The following is a 19,615-nucleotide window of genomic DNA, read 5'->3' as shown; positions in this document are numbered from 1 at the left end:
TGTGCACAGTGATGTCACAATGGTTGGATAATGCACACAGTGATATCACAATGGTGGAATAATGAACACAGTGATGTCACAATGGTTGGATAATGTGCACAGTGATGTCACAATGGTTGGATAATGCACACAGTGATATCACAATGGTGGAATAATGCACACAATGATATCACAGTGGAGGAATAATGCACACAGTGATATCACAGTGGAGGAATAATGCACACAGTGATGTCACAATGGTTGGATATTGTGCACAGTTTTGTCACAGCACAACAATAACGCTCACAGTGGTATGACAATAATATGATAATACCAATGGTGATATACAGAAATGAATCAGTGCTGTCGCAGCACAGAAATAAAAATAAAAAAAGTTACAAGCTCTTCCATTGTCCATATACTGTCCATCACTAACTGCATACATGTGTGAGTGGAGATTGCCTCTTAGTGGGACACCATAGCAGCTGCTGTGCCTGCTCCCCTGGCAGTTACTGTCATCTATCAATCAATCACTCTGTCTAATATATCACGTACAATCTACAGTGAAACCTCTTGATCCCCTAAAATTGAATTGAAAAAGGCTCTGGAAGAGGAGTGGTTCTTGGAAACAAGAGGCCAATAGACATAGGATAGATCATTTAATAAAAGGGTCTTCTCCAGAGGTGTCATTATTTTATCCCATCTTTATTGTGTTCTTCATTTAGAAGGAATCAATATAGAAGCTGAAGGCTGGGATTTCAAAGGCTAGCGCACCCATGATATTCCATAAGATAGGATAGAGAATATGGTATACATGGGGAATATGGTATGGAATGGAATATAACCCTATAGATTGTGATTCCAGCCAGGTCACTTATTTTTAATGTGCCATTTTTGAGTTTTATAATGTTATCTCTCATTTATATTAAATAATCAGTGTTAGTTTCTGCCAAAATTATTAGCATTTGTATTAATCAAATAAATAGCACATAACTAATGACAAGAAAAAGACATCTCTTGGATCTAGGTATTTGGACTGGAGTTTTATTATAGATGACTGTAATCTATCTACTGTATCTATCTCTATCCATCCATCCTTTCATATATCTATCTATCTTGCGGTATATCTCATATGTATTCTATCTATCTATCTGTGTATATCTATCTATCTATCCTTTTCTATAGCTATTTACATAGCTAACTATCTCATATGTATCTTACGGTATATCTCATATGTATTCTATCGATCTATCTATCTACTCTATCTATCTATCTATCTATCTATCTATCTATCTATCTTCTCTATCGATCTATCCTGATCTGATCCAATAGTGCTTTCTATGAGTGAGGACTTCACTACATGAGATGATGGATGGCAGCTTCTTTAGTCATGTGCAGGGATGAGTTGATCTCTTCTGAAGTTTTATAATCAGCATGCAATGGACAATGACTTGCCTCTTGCTATCTGCAGAGATAAATGATGACCACAAATCAGTTCTCCATTCATACTTACATCCAGGAAGATGGACATGCCTTTAGTCATGTGCAGGGATGAGCTGATCTCTTCTGAAGAGTCAGTCCTGGAAGCAGAGGAGATCTCCTGAGCATCCATTCTGTAATCAATGCAGTGACACTGAGGCAGGTGCCTGGATACCAGGTGAACCCCTTGCCTATGGAGCTCAGGATTGTGAGTCAGAGATGCTCACAGCTAATAGCAATCTGCTGTGTGCTGATCCTCCTTCAGTTTCTTACAATCCCTCCCAAGTGTGCTCATCCTCCTAATCAGAACACTGTACAGCCCCCTACTCTACTGTGACTACTGTAATACCGCCTCACCATATCCTATAGTGTATATCAGCCTCCTTCTGTTATTACGATATACATGGATTATAACAAATCTGGATCATATCAGTGAATAATAAATTATTACAACTGTTTCAATTATTTGCAAACAGCAAACAAGTCAATAGAGCTAAAAAAAAAATCACTGAGGTTGTGTAGAGTGTGTGCGCCCTCTAGTGGTCAGAAAATGGAATCGTTTTTAAAACATGAAATTTCTGCAGCGTGCATATACAGTCCTGATCAAAAGTTTAAGACCACTTAAAAAAAAAATCATATTTAGCATGGCTCGATCTTAACAAGGTTCCAAGTGGAGCTTCAACATGGAACAAGAAGAAACGGGAGTGAGACAAAACATTTTTTGAGCATTCAATTTAATGAAAACAACAAATAAACTGAAACAGGCTGTTTTTTAGCTGATCAAAAGTTTAGGACCACACCTCCAAAAAAAAAACTAAAACCCCCCAAAACAGAAATCCAACTTCCAAACATGAACTCAGTAATGAGTAGCTCTGCCGTTATTGTTTATCACTTCAAAAATTCGTTTCGGCATGCTTGATGCAAGCGTTTCCATGAGGTGAGTGGAAACATTTCTCCAAGTGGGGAAGACGGCCGCACAAAGGCCATCTACTGTCTGGAACTGTTGTCCATTTTTGTAAACTTCCCTTGCCATTCATCCCCAAAGGTTCTCAATTGGATTTAGATCAGGAGAACACACCGGATGGGCCAAAAGAGTGATGTTATTCTCCTGGAAGAAGTCCCTTGTCCTGCGGGCATTGTGTACTGTAGTGTTGTCCTGTCGAAAAACCCAGTCGTTACCACACAGACGAGGGCCCTCAGTCATGAGGAATGCTCTCTGCAACATCTGGACATTGCCAGCGGCCGTTTGACGGCCCTGCACTTCCTGAAGCTCCATTGTTCCACTGAAGGAAAAAGCACCCCAGACCATTATGGCGCCCCCTCCACTGTGGCGCGTAGAGAACATCTCAGGTGGGATCTGCTTGTCATGCCAGTAACGTTGGAAACCATCAGGACCATCAAGGTAAAAAAAAATCTCATCAGAGAATAAAACTTTGTTCCACCTTTGAATGTCCCATGTTTGGTGCTGTCTTGCAAAGTCCAAACAAGCAGTTCTGTGGCGTTCAAGGAGACGAGGTCTTTGAAGACGTTTTTTGTTTTTGAAGCCCTTCAGTCTCAGATGCCATCTAATGGTTATGGGGCTGCAGTCAGCAGCAGTAAGGGCCTTAATTCGGGTCGAGGATCGTCCAGTGTCTTGACGGACAGCCAATTGGATCCTCCCGCTCAGTGCTGATGAAATTTCTTTGGGTCTTCCACTTGACTTTTTTGTTCCATAACCCTCAGGATCATTTAAGAAATTCCAAATGACTGTCTTACTGCGTCCCACCTCAGCAGCGATGGCGCGCTGTGAGAGACCCTGCTTATGCAGTTCAACAACCCGACCACGTTCAAAAAGGGAGAGTTTTTTTGCCTTTGCCATCACAACGTGTGACTACCTGACAGAAAATTACAATGAATCCACATCTTTGCATAGATTTAGCCTTTAATTGTTATTTTCAATTAATTGAATGCTCAAAGAATGTTTTGTCTCACTCCCATTTCTTCTTGTTGCATGTTGAAGCTCTACTTGGAACCTTGTTAAGATCCAACAATGTAAAATAAGATTTTTTGCAATTTTTCACGTGGTCTTAAACTTTTGATAAGAACTGTATTTGTCTTACCCTCTTATATTGGTCCTCTGCTCCCTTTTGTGGGATTGCCAACATGACCAGTAAAAGGAAGCCCAGAGAGAAAACAGTTAAAACAGAGTGCAAATCTAGTTCCATTATAGGACTTGTCCAACTTCTCACCCCCCCAAATCTTGTGCACTACAGCTGTCACTCCACAGTACAAATCCAACTAAAGGTGCAGTTGGTGAAGCCACGTTCTGCTTTTTTCAGGGCTATGCAATTCTGCATCTTTCTTCTCTAAGGGATAGGGCGATTTGCTGGCAGGGGGACATCACTGAGTTGGATGAGGATGACTGTAAGGACTTTGTGTAGTTCAGGTCCCCCTTTGTTTACTGCTAAAGATAGCTCATTCATGGAAGTCAATGGGGACGGATCCGCTTGAAGATGACACCATATGGCTCAATCTTCAAGCGGATCCGTCCCCCATTGACTTTCAATGTAAAGTCTGAAACGGATCCGCTCAGGCTACTTTCACACTTAGAAAATTTTTCTAAGTTATAATGCAGACGGATCCGTTCTGAACGGAGCCACCGTCTGCATTAATATGAGCGGATCCGTTCAGAACGGATCCGATCGAACGCAGGTGTGAAAGTAGCCTAATTTGGCAATAGGTTTGGAATGCTTTTACTTATCCCAGCCATTCTGAGACTGTTTTCTTGTGACACAATGTACTTCATGTTAAAGGTAAATTTGAGTCAATATGTTTTACCTTTGTTTATAAAAAAAAAATCTAAAATTTACAGAAAATTTTGAAAAATTTGCTGTTTTCTTGTAACACAATGTACTTTTTGTTAAAGGTAAATTTGAGTCGATATGTTTTACTTTTATTTATTAAAAAAATTACCAATTTATGGAAAATTTTGTAGAATTCGCTATTTTTTTAATTTCTCCCCTTTTAAGACGGATAGTGATACCTCATAAAGTAGGTATTAATTAACATTCTCCACATGTCTACTTTATGTTGGCATCATTTTGTGAATGTCATTTTATTTTTTTAGGAAGTTAGAAGTCTTAGATTTTTAGAAGCTAATTTTTAACACTGAACACAGCAACACCCCATATGTAGTCGTAATTTGCTGTTTGGGCACACGGCAGGTCAGGGGCGTACATAGAAATAACTGGGCCCATAGCAAGAATCTAAATTGGGCCCCATGCCCCATCTATAGCACATCCCAATACTCATTCCTGTCCTCTCCCTTTGCTCCATGAACTGTGTTTGCTGCTGTGTGTTATACTGTGTGCCATCAGGGCCGGACTGGGATTACAAAACAGCCCTGACACACAAAAGAGGTATAACAGATGCAGTGTGTACAGGTATATAGTATATACAGCAGTGTACTAATATGTGAGGTATGAGGTATAATAGATACAGTGTGTACAGGTATATAGTATATATAGCAGTGTACTAATATGTGAGGTACTAGCTCTAATTTATACCTCGTAGTTCACATGTCAGTACACTGCTGTATATACTATATACCTAAACACACTGCATCTATTATACCTCATACCTCACATATTAGTACACTGCTGTATATACCATATACCTGTACACACTGCATCTATTTTACCTCGTACTTAACATATCAGTACTCTGCTGTATATACTATATAACTGTACACACTACATCTATTATATCTCGTACCTCACATATTACTATACTGCTTTATATACTATATACCTGTACACACTGCATCTATTATACCTTATACCTCACATACCAGTACACTGCTGTATATACTATATATCTGTACACTCTGCTCCTATTATACTTTCTACCTCACATATCAGTACATTACTGGATATACAATATATCTGTGAACACTGCATGTATTATACCTTGTACCTCACATATCTGTACACTGCTATATATATTTCTGTACACACTGCATCTATTCTACCTCATGCCTAACATATCGGTACACTTCTGTATATACTATATATATTGTTACATAGTGAGGGGTTGTGTCTAGCAAGGCAGGTATTTTCCTCACAGCATGTGCCGCTGGGCTGGTTTCCAGCCAGGTGAGGTCAAATACCGGACTGGAGTTTAAGTGCCGGTCTAGGTTTTGGCAGCACCTGGCTGTCCTTAAATAGGCAGCTGGGCTCAGCAGAGATGTCTCTCTGTTTTTGGGATCTGAGGCTTTGTGCCGTGCTGGAGGGCTGAGAGCAGCATGCTGGGGAAACAGGCCCCCTAAAGCCTGCTGTGGACTACTGAAGGCAGATCTGCCAGCAAGGTGACTTGTGTTATATGAACTTTCCATTGTGTGTGAATTAACACCAAGACTGCAAAGTTACATGCTGTTTTGTGCAATTGCTTCAAGTGTGAATAAACACTGACGTTTTGAGTTAAGAACTTGTATTTTGCCTCTGTACTGTGCCCGCAGAGCGAAACCCCACAATTGGTGGAGGATGCAGGCCAGAGCAGTGAGGCTAGCATGAATGGCGATATTTTTGGTTTCTGCATTTTTCAGGCACGGTTGTATGTCGTACAATAAACCAACTGTATTACAACCAGTGCTCTACAACAAAATTGAGGCTGTTGTAGAGGCCATCATGGAGGCTAATCTTCAGCAGCGAGAGACAAACCTGCATCAATGCGAGGCTGAAAAGCAGCAGGAGACTAACCAGTTGCTGCTACAACATGTGATGGCTTTGCAGACAGCAGGAGCAACCCCAAGCGTCCACGATGCCCGGAAAGCAGTCCGTGCCGTGATTCCCAAGATGACCACCGCAGACAACATCGAAACCTACCCGGCGATGTACGAGAAAGTGGACATGAGGGCTGAGGTCGTCGCTTCATTCCTGGCATCCGATTCCCAGCGGGTGTATTTCGATTTGCTGGACGATCAAGCGGCCGACTATCAAAAAGTAAAGGGTGAGATTTTGGCAACACTGGGGGTGAATGTGTTTGACCGGGTCCAGCGGGTACATCAGTGGCGGTTTAAGCCGACTGAGCCTGCGAGGACCCAATATTATGACTTACTCTGCCTCTTGCAAAAGTGGCTACAGCCTGATGTCCCACGGTTATGCTGGATAGACTATTGGCTGATATGTTCTGGAGGGCTCTGCCACCCCCTCTCCTGCACTGGATCGGCCAGGTGTCTCCTGGCAACTCCATAGAAATGCTGTACCTGGTGGAGCGTTACAAGGCTACTAAGACTGTTACACAGGGTTCTTTTGGGAGGGGGCAGTCAAACCTGGTAAATCTCCATCCCAGACCCGGTGACTTGTACCATCCAAAGCCACCCGGGATGTACCCTCTACGGACCTGGCTCAGATAGTCTGCCGGCAGTGTCAGGAGCCTGGCCATGTAAGAGCTGACTGTCCCCATCAGAGGGATACTAACTATGGCTAGCGTCAGTCGCTATATGTCAGGAAGCTTTGTGCAGCAGGTACCCCAAAAACTCGAAACCACCTATGCCAGGTGGAGGTAGGAGACACCCCAGCGGAGGCTCTGCTGGACTCAGGGAGTCTGGTGTCTCTAGTAAGGGCTCCCCTGGTACGGTCAGCGGAGTATACTGGCTGGAAAGTCAGGGTCATGTGCATCCATGAAGACTTAAAGACTATCCCACCGCCCTGGTGTCTATAACCACAGGGGCTTGAATATGGACTCACGAAGTGGCAGTTGCCCCAAATTTACACTATGAACTTATAATAGGAAGAGAGACTTCCCGGGCTTCCCGGCACTGTGGCCTGCTATGAGAGTGACTGATACCCATGAGACAGGGGTAACCCTAGCAGAGTGGCCCGGCTCAGGGGGGAGGCCAGAACCCTGGGAACCTGAGACTGAATGGCAGTGGTAGGGGTGACCGCTTTTTCGGTGGAAGAGGGGGAGGCAACCCAGCTAAGTGTGATGGTGGGAGACGTGGAGGACTTGCCGCTGGGTTCTGAATTGGCAGACCTCAATGTCTCCTGGGATAATTTTGGTACCGCCCAACATCAGGACCCAACCCTATCCCGCGTCTGGGAAAATGTGTTAATAGTAGATGGTGAACCACAACAACCTGGGGCAGAGTCAGTGTTTCCCCATTTTGTGGTTCATCAGGATATGTTGTATTGGGTAAACCAACTACGGGGTGAGCCTATTGAACAGTTGGTGGTCCCCAAGGCTTATCACGAGCTTGTGTTAGATCTAGCCCACCAACACGTTCTCGGGGGTCACCTGTGGCTGCAGAAAACTCAGGATCGTATTCTACAGCGGTTTTACTGGCCCAGCATATTTAAAGTAGTGGAAGAGTTTTGTAACTCTTGCCCGACCTGCCAGATAACTAGCCCCCAGCCACATTTTCGTAGTCTCCTAGTACCTCTTCTGATTTTCGAAGTACCGTTTGACCGAATAGCTATGGACCACATAGGCCCAGTACCGAAGTCCGCCAGAGGGCATCAACACATCTTTGTCATTCTAGACTACGCCACTCGGTACCCTGAGGCGGTGCTACTGCAACATACCTCGGCCAAACTCATAGCTAGGGAGTTAATGGAGATGTTTTCCCGAGTAGGACTACCTAAAGAGGTTCTGTCTGACCAAGGGACCCCTTTTATGTCCAAGGTGATGAGGGAACTCTGTAAGTTGCTGCACAAAAATCAACTAGGGAGATCCGTTTACCATCCGCAAACAGACGGTCTGGTAGAACGGTTTAACAAAACATTAAAAAAAATATGTTAAAAAAGGTGGTGTCTAAAGATAGAACGGACAGGGACCTCCTTCTGCCCTATCTCATGTTCGCAGTGCGAGAGGTACCCCAGGCCTCTACTGGGTTCTCGCCCTTCGAACTGCTATATGGAAGACACCCTCGCGGTCTCTTGGACGTGGCCAAAGAGGCGTGGGAAAAAAACAACCCACTCCACATAAAAGTGTCATTGAGTATGTTACGCAGATGCAAGATGTTGCCTCTTGTTAGGGAGCATATGGAGGCAGCTCAGCGAACCCAGAGTCGGGTCTATAATCGGCAGGCTCAGGTCCGGATCTTTAACCCGGGTGATCGGGTTTTGGTTCTGGTGCTGACCATGGACAGTAAGTTGCTGGCTAGGTGGCAGGGGCCCTACGAGGTTTTTGAGAAAATTGAAGATGTAAACTACAAGGTACACCAGCCAGGGAGGCGAAAGCCGGAGCAGGTTTACCATGTGAATTTACTCAAACCGTGGAGAGATAGAGAAACCTGTACAGAAGACAGCCCGCGGCCGGGTTTTCTAGGAGAAGATGTACCGGCCCCTCTGTCAGATTCAAGAGAGGCGGCTGCCACAGTAAAAATTGCTGACAGCCTCTCCTCTAAATAGACTCAGGAGGCCAGGGAGCGCGTTAGTCGGAATAAGGGTTCTCGGACCTCCCTGGATGCATAATCCAGCATGACATTGTCACTGAGCCTCAAGGAAAAGTCAGATTAAAACCTTCCCAGGTACCCAAGGCTCAGCGACAAGCCATATCGGAGGAGGTGTAGCTAATATTGCAGCTAGATGTCATTGAGGAGTCAAAAAGTGAGTGGGTCAGTCCTATAGTATTGATACCCAAGCCGGATGGGACGTTGCGATTTTGTAATGACTTTTGAAAACTTAACTTTCTATTTTGGAACTAACAAAAGGGTACTGGCAGGTGCCCTTAATGGAGGCTGCCAAAGAGAAAACTGCCTTCATCACTTGAGGGGCTGTATCAATATAAGGTCTTACCCTTTGGTCTGCATGGCGCCCCCGCCACTTTTCAGCGACTAATGGACATTGTGCTTCGTCCACATGGTTGGTACGCTTCGGCTTACCTGGACAATATTGTCATCCACAGTACCGACTGTAAAAGTCACCTACCCAAAGTGCAGGCTGTAGTGGACTCCCTTTGAAAAGCTGGCCTAACCGCTAACCCCCAAAAATGTGCGATAGGGTTAGAAGAGACTAAGTATCTGAGGTATGTCATTGGACACTGAGTCATCAAACCCCAAGTGAACAAAATAGAGGCAATACGGAATTGGCCGCGACCTGTCATCACTAGGCAAATAAAGTCATTCCTGGGAATGGTGGGCTATTACATGAGGTTTGTTTCCCACTTTGCTACTCTAGCCATGCCCTTGACACAAGTCAATGATGTTTTGCTGGGATGGTCGGGCAAAAGAGGCTTTCTCTGCTTCGAAGTTGGCCCTGTGCGGGTCCCCGGTTTTGGTGACGCCCGACTTCAAAAGGGAGTTTATAGTACAGACTGATGCCTCTGAAGTAGGCCTCGGTGCTGTACTGTCTCAGGAAGTCAACGGGGAAGAGCATCCTGTTGTCTTCCTAAGCCGCAAGTTCACCCCAGCCGAAACCAGGTACAGTATAGTGTAGAGAGAGTGCCTGGCTATCAAGTGGGCACTTGAGTCTCTCCGCTACTATTTGTTGGGGAGAAAGTTCTGCCTGGTGACTGACCACTCCCCTCTCAAGTGGATGAGCCAGGCCAAAGACAGGAATGACTGGGTCACCAGATGGTTTTTGTCTCAGTTTTTTTTCTCGGTAGAAGACAGAGCGGTAGAAGACAGAGCAGGCCGTTTGCAAGGAAATGCGGATGCTCTGTCCCAGGTGCATTGTCTGGCATGTGTCCACCCACTCAGGGTTGAACAAAGGGGGGATATGTGACACAGTGAGGGGTTGTGTCTGGCAAGGCAGGTATTTTCCTCCCAGCATGTGCGGCTGGGCTGGTTTCCAGCCAGGTGAGGTCAAATACTGGACCTGAGTTTAAGTGGTCAGGCAGAACTTTCTCCCCAACAAATAGTAGCGGAGAGACTCAAGTGCCCACTTGATAGCCAGGCACTCTCTCTACACTATACTGTACCTGGTTTCGGCTGGGGTGAGCTTGCGGCTTAGGAAGACAACGGGATGCTCTTCCCCATTGACTTCCTGAGACAGTACAGCACGTCCCGGGTTACTCCCCCCTTTGCTGGAGAGGTTGCGGGATGGTAGGTACTCCCTTGCACATGTGGTGGTCATGTCCCTCAGTTACCCCTTTTTGGTCAAGTGTTGGATCTCTCCTTAGAGAAGTTACTGCCACACAAATAATTCTCTCTCCTGAACTGTCAATCCTAGGTATAGGATTGGAAAACTCCCCTCCCAAGATAAGGGAGATTGTGGCACATGTACTCAGCGCCTCTAGGAATGTTATAGCCCGCCAATGGAAGTTGGCGCAGTCTCCAGAGGTAGCTGCGGTAGTGCAATCTGTTAATGAGCACATGCATTGTGAAATGGTTTTTGCAGAGAATGTACGTACCAGAATACGTATACATAATCAGTGGGTCACGTGGCTATCCAGCCGTTATGCCACTCCTCTGCCGTTTTCTATACTCTGATAGAGTTGCATTGTCACTGTAGTCCTCACCGGCTATGCTGCTTCATATATATGGACTCAGAATGTGCTGCACTTGTTTTACCATGTACGCCTTTTCTTTTCTTTTCTTTTCCTCTGCACTATGTTGTTATTATTTGTAATACTGTGAATGCGCTATTCGCGCCTTTGTAAACTGTGCTGTCCTCATTTGTTATAACTCAATAAAAACTTATTGAACACCTGAGACAGTACAGCACCAAGGCCTACTTCAGAGGCATCAGTCTGTACTATAAACTCCCTTTTGAAGTCGGGCGTCACCAAAACCGGGGACCCGCACAGGGCCAACTTCGAAGCGGAGAAAGCCTCTTCTGCCCGATCATCCCAGCAAAACATCATTGACTTGTGTCCCTTCAAGAGTCCTGTCAAGGGCGTGGCTAGAGTAGCAAAGTGGGAAACAAACCTCATGTAATAGCCCAACATTCCCAGGAATGACTTTATTTGCCTAGTGGTGACAGGTCGCGGCCAATTCCGTATCGCCTCTATTTTGTTCACTTGGGGTTTTAAGACTCAGCGCCCAATGACATACCCCAGGTACTTAGTCTCTTCTAAACCTATCAGTCATCTATATTTATTATTGCATCCCATGCACATCTGCATATATCTAGGGGCGGAAACCCTCCTCATACTCAATCCCCCCTGAGTATACAGTAGGCACAGGCGCATATACGGACGCCACCATTCTATTAGCTTACGGGGCTCTTTATTGAGACAACATCCCATTAATTCACTATGGGCTCTTTATTCATAATATATTTGGGCTGGATGCCCTATGCCAGTAAGTATCCACCGGTCATAGTCTTCCACCTTTCTGTACATTCGGTCTATATAACCTAAGTGACCTCTTCCTCCTTTCTCAAGGAGTGCCATTATATTCCATTTTCCCTATTAGGGTTAGGTCACTTTCCAGTTATATAAATTCACTGCCCATACTACTATCCACATTTGTCTCTCTCATTAGGCTTCAAATATCATGCCCATCCCCTAGCTTATCTCTACAATAATCATTTTATTATGCATCCCTGGGTATAACATAGGTCTCAAAATAACTCCCCATCGAAGGCACGAGACGTGCTTGCTCAACCACCCAATCTTGGGGCACCCAGCACCAGCTCTACTACAATGTTACTCATCTTAAATATCTCCTTCTGTCCATATCTTCATATTATGTCCAGTATGAGGCACACTATCCTCTGTGGATATTGATACCAAAAGCCTGTTCACAGGGTTTCCTGCTCTGTGGATAAAGAACTAAATATATAAGTATATATAAAAAATTAACAGGGCAATTTCCAGGCACATAAATTTCATTAATACACAAAACCCTCCATAGGATTAAAAGAGGGAACTCACTTTAAAATCTCTATTCAAACCTTTTGGTTCCAGTGAGTCTAATTCAAATATCCATCTTAGCTCCTTCCTCTTCAACATTTTCTCTCTATCTCCTCCTCTCCTTAATAGCGGAACTCCGTCTATAATCCTGAATCTCAGCTGTGAAATATTATGTTTATACTTCACAAAATGTTCTGGCACTGGTAATTGGATCTTCTCCCTTTCTTCTTGTTCTTGCCTTTTTGTCAATAATTTGTGAATTGTGTATCTATGTTGATTCATTCTATTCTTGCAGGCCAGCATGGTCTCCCCCACATAGAGGAGGCCACATGGGCACTGCAAGACATAGATAACATATTGTGAATTACAGGTATAATTATCTTTAGTATCATATCTCTTTCCTGTTCTCGGGTGACTGAAGGGGTCTCCCCTGATTAGGTTGCCGCAATTGCAGCAGCCCAAGCATGGGTAACATCCCTTCTTTTCCTCTTGTTTTTCTTTCTCCCTCATATCTGCTCTCACCAAATCATCTCCCAAGTTTTTAGCCCTTTTGTATGACATCAGGGGGGCAACTGAAATTCTTCTATCTGTAGGAAAGATTAGTACAGAATTCTCCAATTCCGTCTCAATATTCCTTTGTTGACACTAATAATTGTTCTCGTTCCCACTGTTTTGCTCTTATTAGATGTTGATCTATTAGTTTCTGAGGGTATCTTCTATCTCTAAACTTTTTTTCCCATGATCTCCAATCGATTATCAACCTTTTCCGTATCTGATACTATCCGTTTAGTTCGCAAGAATTGGCTATAGGGCAAAGACTATCACCCCTCTTGGATGAGCACTCTCAAATTGCAATAAGTTATTGCGATCTGTTGATTTTATAAATAGATCTGTTTCCAGTTGTCCCTTATTGACATACACCATTGTATCTAAAAACTGCAGGGATTCTCTAGAGAACCCTTTAGTGAATTTCAGCTGTGTATGAATCTGATTAATCTGTTCATGAAACGTATGCAGGTCTGCTATTGATCCCCTCCAAATCAAAAATACATCATCTATATACCTCAACCACCCTCGTGCACTAGCATAGGAGTTCGGGAGGCCAGAATTCAATGCTGTGGGCACCGCAACGAAATGGAAAAACTGGAATGATGCAGTGAGTAGTGCTGTCTTATCTATAATCTTCCAGTACAATGGCCCCATTGTTTGCATGTCAGAAGTTGGGCCATTTCCAGAGGAAATAGATGTCTTTTATACCCTGAAATGTGCATTGACCACTTCCCCTTCCACTAGGCATCCCTGAATCCAAAACTTTTGTATTATGTTACTATGAGTAAGCAGGTCAAGCTAGTTCAGTCCTCACTGAGGACCATGAAGGCAGACAGAGACTGTTGGGGTAATACCCAATAGTTCTGGACCCTGTAATCATAAGATCCCCCTTTTGTGTATGAGCAGTTGCAGCTGCAGCTGAGGTGCCCCATGCAATGTCTAAAATTTTACAGCAAGCTCAAATCACACACCTGTCTACGGCTAGACTTACAGTCTAGGTATTATATATTGCAATTAGAGATGAGCAAATTAAAAAAAAATTCGATTCAGCTGGATTGCCGAATTTTTAGAAAAAATTAGTTTTGATCCGAATTTATTCGCGGCGAATCGCGTTAAAAAACGGCTATTTCCTGGCTGCAGAGAACCTTTCTAGTGGTGTAGAACACTGTGCCTTGCAGTAACACGCATAGGGAGTTTGCTGTGGTAGTGAAATAATACTGTGAGTCAGTATGACATGCAGTTGACAGGCGTCGCTCTTAGAATCACTGCACACTTCACTTATTTGGGCAGTCACCGGGCCAAAATTGACGAAATAACTCAAGTATGAACTCAGCCTTACAGGTCGATGTGAGCGCCAAGAAGAAGCGCACTCCTTTTACACAGTCATTAGCTGATTCCAGATAGATGTCTACAGAACCTGTTCTATTAAACGCTTATACAAGTAGAGCCCCTCCCCGACAGAGTGGAGAGGGTGTCAGCAGTAAGTTTGTGTTGACATCACTGCTTATTTTGCCCTTCCTCTGATCCGTCAGAACAATAACCCCCAAAAAACTGATCCTGTCTGTTGAGCATCTGCCTTCACTCGGTCAGCATTTGGTCAGTAATCCATCAGTATTGCTAATGCCCAAAAAAACACTCCTGCTTTTGTACCCACTCCTGCTTTTGGCTACCAAATCACAAGCCAATTCTGATGGGACCATACAGGCTTTACAGCTGCTACACTGACAGGATCCGTTGTGCATCTCATTTTTCCTTCCTTCTGGCAGATCAGTAGAAGGGTCAAATAAATGATGATGTCAGCCAGGCTGAAAGGCAAAATAGTGGCCCAGTCATGAAGTGGGGAGGGTGGGAACAGCATGTTAAGTCCACAGAGTGGCCCTATGACATAGTTGTGAGGTGGAAGCAGCATGAGGAGACCACAGAGTGGACCAATGTCAGTGTGGAGGTGGTGTCAGAATCAGGAGGCCACAGAGTGGCAAGGTGACATAATGTGGAGGTGACAGCAGCATGAGTAGACCACAGAGTGGCAAGGTGACATAGTGTGGAGATGGCAGCAGCATGAGGAGACCACAGAGTGGCAAGGTGACATAGTGTGGAGGTGGCAGCAGCATGAGGAGACCACAGAGTGGCAAGGTGACATAGTGTGGAGGTGGCAGCAGCATCAGAAGACCACACAGTGGCAAGGTGTCATAGTGTTGAGGTGGCAGCAGCATGAGGAGACAACAGAGTGGAAAGGTGACATAGTATGGAGGTGGCAGCAGCATGAGGAGACCACAGAGTGGCAAGGTGACATAGTGTGGAGGTGGCAGCAGCATGAGGAGACCACAGAGTGATCCGGTGACAAAGTGGAGAGGTAGGTGGCAATACCAGTACCAGCTGAGGATGGTGGGTGAAAGAAGGAGCACTTGGCATCAGATGTGTGGCATCATTCATTTAAAAACCGCAGGGTTGCTAGTTAAGACAAGACCGCTAGCTGACACTGGGAGCTCAGGCCTCTCGAAGTGACCCCTGCTGCCTCGGCCCCTTACTCTGCTGTGACCTGTGCCTGCGCCAGAAACATTTAGGCCTCTAGCACTCCCCTGTGCAACGCCTGGCACTTCTCCATCTGACATACTGTTAGATCAAATAAAGAAAATAAATAAAAAGGAAATTAAAACACCCCAAAAAAGTCTGTAATTTTCTCACTTCATCACACAATGGCTAATAAGCCCTTTTTTCCCACTAATACACACAAAAAAGGGCTTTAGAACATATAACTGCACCGCTGAACAGCAACTAGGCCCTTATTTTTTTCCACTTATACACACCACAAAAGGTTTTAGGACATATAACTGCACCACTGAACGGCTAATATATTTTTCTTTTGCCACTAATACATGACAAAAAGGTCTTTAGAACATATAACTGCACCGCTGAACGGCAAATAGGCCCTTATTCTTTTCCACTTATACACGCCACAGAATGCTTTAGAATATATAATTGCAACGCTAAATGGCAAATGTATTTTACTTGTACCACTAATACACGGCAAAAAGGGCTTTAGAACATATAACTGCACCACTGAAGGCAAATATATTTTACTTTTGCCACTAATATACGCCAAAAAGTGCTTTAGAACATATAACTGCACCACTGAACGGCAAATATATTTTACTTTTGCTACTAATACATGACAAAAAGGGCTTTAGGGGTATCACAGAATAACCATTAATTCTAAAACTTCACTTTTAATATTCATGATTAAAATTTTAGACCCTTTTGATATAACAAATAAATAAATAAACAAAAAAAAATGAATAAAGCAAAGAAAAATCTATCTCACTTGTCTCCTAAGTTGCAGGATACCAAGTGAATAATCTATAGGGGCAATAAAAAGGGCTTTAGAACATATAACTACACCGCTGAACGGCAAATATATTTTACTTTTGCCACTAATACACGCCAAAAAGGGCTTTAAAACATATGACTGCACCGCTGAACCGCAAATAGGCCCTTATTTTTTTCCACTTATACACGCCACAAAAGACTTTAGAACATATAACTGCACTGCTGAACGGCAAATATATTTTTCTTTTGCCACTAATACGCAACAAAAAGGGCTTTAGAACATATAACTGCACTGTTATGGGGGATCTGTGGATGACGCACTGTTATGGGGGATCTGTGGATGACACACTGATGGGAGATCTGTGGATGACACTGAGGGGGGATTTGTGAATGACACTGATGGGGGATCTGTGAATGACACTGAGGGGGGATCTGTGAATGACACTGAGGGGGGATCTGTGCATTACACTGATGGGGGATCTGTGCATTACACTGATGGGGGATCTGTGCATTACACTGATGGGGGATCTGTGGATGACACTGAGGGGGTATCTGTGCATTACACTGAGGGGGGTTCTGTGCATTACACTGAGGGGGGTTCTGTGCATTACACTGAGGGGGGATCTGTGGATGACACTTATGGGGTTCTGTGGATGACACTTATGTCATCCACAGATCCCCATAAGTGTCATCTACAGATCCCCATCAGATGCATCAGTGTGGAGGGAGGAGGCGGGGACACTCATGGCGGGGCCCAGTGCAGTGACTCTACTCTAATACACTGGGCCCCGCAACTGTTAAACATTCAATCTTATCTATTTGTATATGCTCTGTACGGTACTTACTGTAGTACCGTAAGTAAAGCATTAAGACGGCGCAGACCGGCATCTCCCTCGGTCATGTGCCGCCTGCCCCAGCTCCCTCTGTCATGCGCTGCCTGCCTGCTTATCTCACTTTATGAATGAACAGGCAGGCGGTGCATGACAGAGGGAGCTGGGGCAGGCGGCGCATGACAGAGGGAGCTGGGGCAGGCGGCGCATGAGGAGGGAGCTGCGGCAGGCGGCGCATGTCCGGGGGAGATGCCGGTCTGCGCCTTCTTAATGCTTTACTTACGGTACTACAGTAAGTACCGTACAGAGCATATACAAATAGAAAAGATTGAATGTTTAACAGTTGCGGGGCCCTGTGTATTAGAGTAGAGTCACTGCACTGGGCCCCGCCATGAGTGTCCCCGCCTCCTCCCTCCACACTGATACTTCGCTGGCCGCACTGTGCAGCATAGCGGCCAGCGAAGTATTCGCTTTATAAGACGCACGGCCATTTCCCCCCCACTTTTTGGGGGGGGAAGTGCGTCTTATAAAGCGAAAAATTAGGTATATTTTAATTTTGCCACTAATACATGACAGAAAGGGCTTTAGAACATATAACTGCACTGCTGAACAGCAAATATGTTACTTTTGCCACTAATGTACACCAAAAAATGCTTAGAACATATAACTGCACTGCACAAGGGCAAATAAGACATAGAAATATTTCCTTATAATAAACCCTGTTAATGGCTGTGTCAAACAGCACTTGCACCCCAATAACAAGAACGGTTTGCTGGAATTACAGAGCTGTATAATGGCAATTTGAGTCCCCAGTCAGTGCAGCAAGGTGTACTAGGATTGTTCCTATTACCCAGGCTGTAGCCTCCCCTACTGAACCCTGTTCAAAATAAATGCTGTGGAATAATTCCTCCCTATCCTTTCCCTACAGCTTAAATAATCTTTCCCTGCACTTGTTAATAATTTTTTAGTACAATGAAGTTTTTATAGCACTGTCTCTAGCGCCTGCTGATGTCTCTCCCTGCACTAAGTACACTGGAAAATGGCAGAATCCAAGATGGCTGAAGCTATTTAAAGGGCTGTGACATCACAGGGATGGCTGCTGATTGGCTGCATACATGGCACTATGGGTGATCCCGCCTTCCCTGAGTTCTTTGCTCCATGTCCTCACACGTGCAGCAGTCATTTGAGGAAAAAATGCGATTCGTTACCACGAAGTATGAGGAAATTCTGATTCAAAGTGAATCGAATTTTTCCTGAAATTCGAATCAAATTCCACAGTCAACTTCGATTCGCTCATCTCTGAATTGCAATGTTCTGAATCCAGCCTCCTTTCTGCTGGTAGATTCAGAAAGGGGGGGGGGGGGGCTTGGGGAAAGCAGGGAATAAAGTGAAAGCCATCCCCTAACTATTTAATTAGTCAGTGAGGAATGTCAATTTAAAATGGCACACAAATGTGGAAGCAAATACAGGTGAAACTCAAAAAATTAGAATATTGTGCAAAGTTCATTTATTTCAGTAATGCAACTTAAAAGGTGAAACTAAATATGAGACTCATTACATGCAAAGCGAGATATTCCAAGCCTTTATTTGTTATAATTTGGATGATTATGGCTTACAGCTTATGACACCCTAAAGTCACAATGTTGAGGTCCCCTTTGCTCAGGGGGTACGGACTAATTAGCTGACTAGAGTGTGAGACTTTGAGCCTAGAACATTGAACCTTTTCACAAAATTCTAATTTTAAGCTGCATTAATGCAATTCCTTTTAATTTGCATTTCTGAAATAAATGGACTTTTGCACGATATTCTAATTTTTCGAGTTTCACCTGTAAGTTGGCAAATATTACTGAGTATTTTGTACACTGCTTGAGATCATGGGACAAAAACCACAGAAGATTTTTCATGGGATATGCCATAGTAAAAAATGGCAATGATACAGAAACCACTCCTTTCTAGTTGCTTGGCACAAGATGTGTAAATGAAGACAATCAATGTGTAATCTGGGTAAGGGAAAAGAGGTGAACATCCATGCAGACTCGAGGTATGCGTTTGGTGTAGCACATTACTGTGGAGCCACTTAGCGGTGCTGCAATTTCTTGAGCTCTGTAGGTAATCCTACAAAGAATGCAGAGACTGTAAGAAGGCTATTGGACTCACTGATATTACATAAAAGAGCAGCCGTGGTGAAAGTGTCAGCACACATCAAAGTGCGGTCCCAACCAAAAAGGCAGCATTACTCCCTTTGATGGCAGCTGCCCCATCAGCCATGCCTGCAGGAGACGTAGAACTGCTACCATTCCTCTAGAACCAGACATCTGCTCACAAGAAAAAGGTATGGATGGAGGGAAGTGCCATGCAAGAAGAAGCAGAGTCGTGGCATGTACACACTAAGGTCTGCCTTCCCTGTTGTTTATTTTTCATGATGACCATCCTGTCCATAACTTCAAAGGCCACAGTTTTACAGAACTACTTTGCCCTAGGGTTTCAGAATGCAGCTGCAAATTTGTACAGGGATGCCTTAGGCATAACCCTGGTAAGCCTACCTGAGTACCCACAAAGTGCACCCCTAGACCAGATTACCCATTCTAGAGATTGCAGGTAGACTACATACAGCTTCTTAACGTGGGTACTTACGAGTATGTCTGGTCTGTGTAGACTTGTTCTCGGGATAGCCT

General features: G+C 44.2%; 1 protein-coding gene across 1 annotated transcript in view; it reads right to left on the bottom strand.

The window, feature by feature from the left end:
- Window positions 1-1,591, bottom strand: part of NECAB1 (N-terminal EF-hand calcium binding protein 1) — a 281,579-nt gene extending 279,988 nt beyond the window's left edge. Inside the window, exon 1 of the mRNA XM_044295098.1 lies at window positions 1,493-1,591. Within this exon, the coding sequence (XP_044151033.1) occupies window positions 1,493-1,591 (99 nt within the window). The remainder of the gene's footprint in view (window positions 1-1,492) is intronic.
- Between the last annotated feature and the right edge of the window lie 18,024 nt (window positions 1,592-19,615).

The sequence above is a fragment of the Bufo gargarizans genome, chromosome 5, assembly GCF_014858855.1.
Source record: "Bufo gargarizans isolate SCDJY-AF-19 chromosome 5, ASM1485885v1, whole genome shotgun sequence".
NCBI lineage: Eukaryota > Metazoa > Chordata > Amphibia > Anura > Bufonidae > Bufo > Bufo gargarizans.
This window is presented reverse-complemented; position numbering and strand designations above follow the sequence as displayed.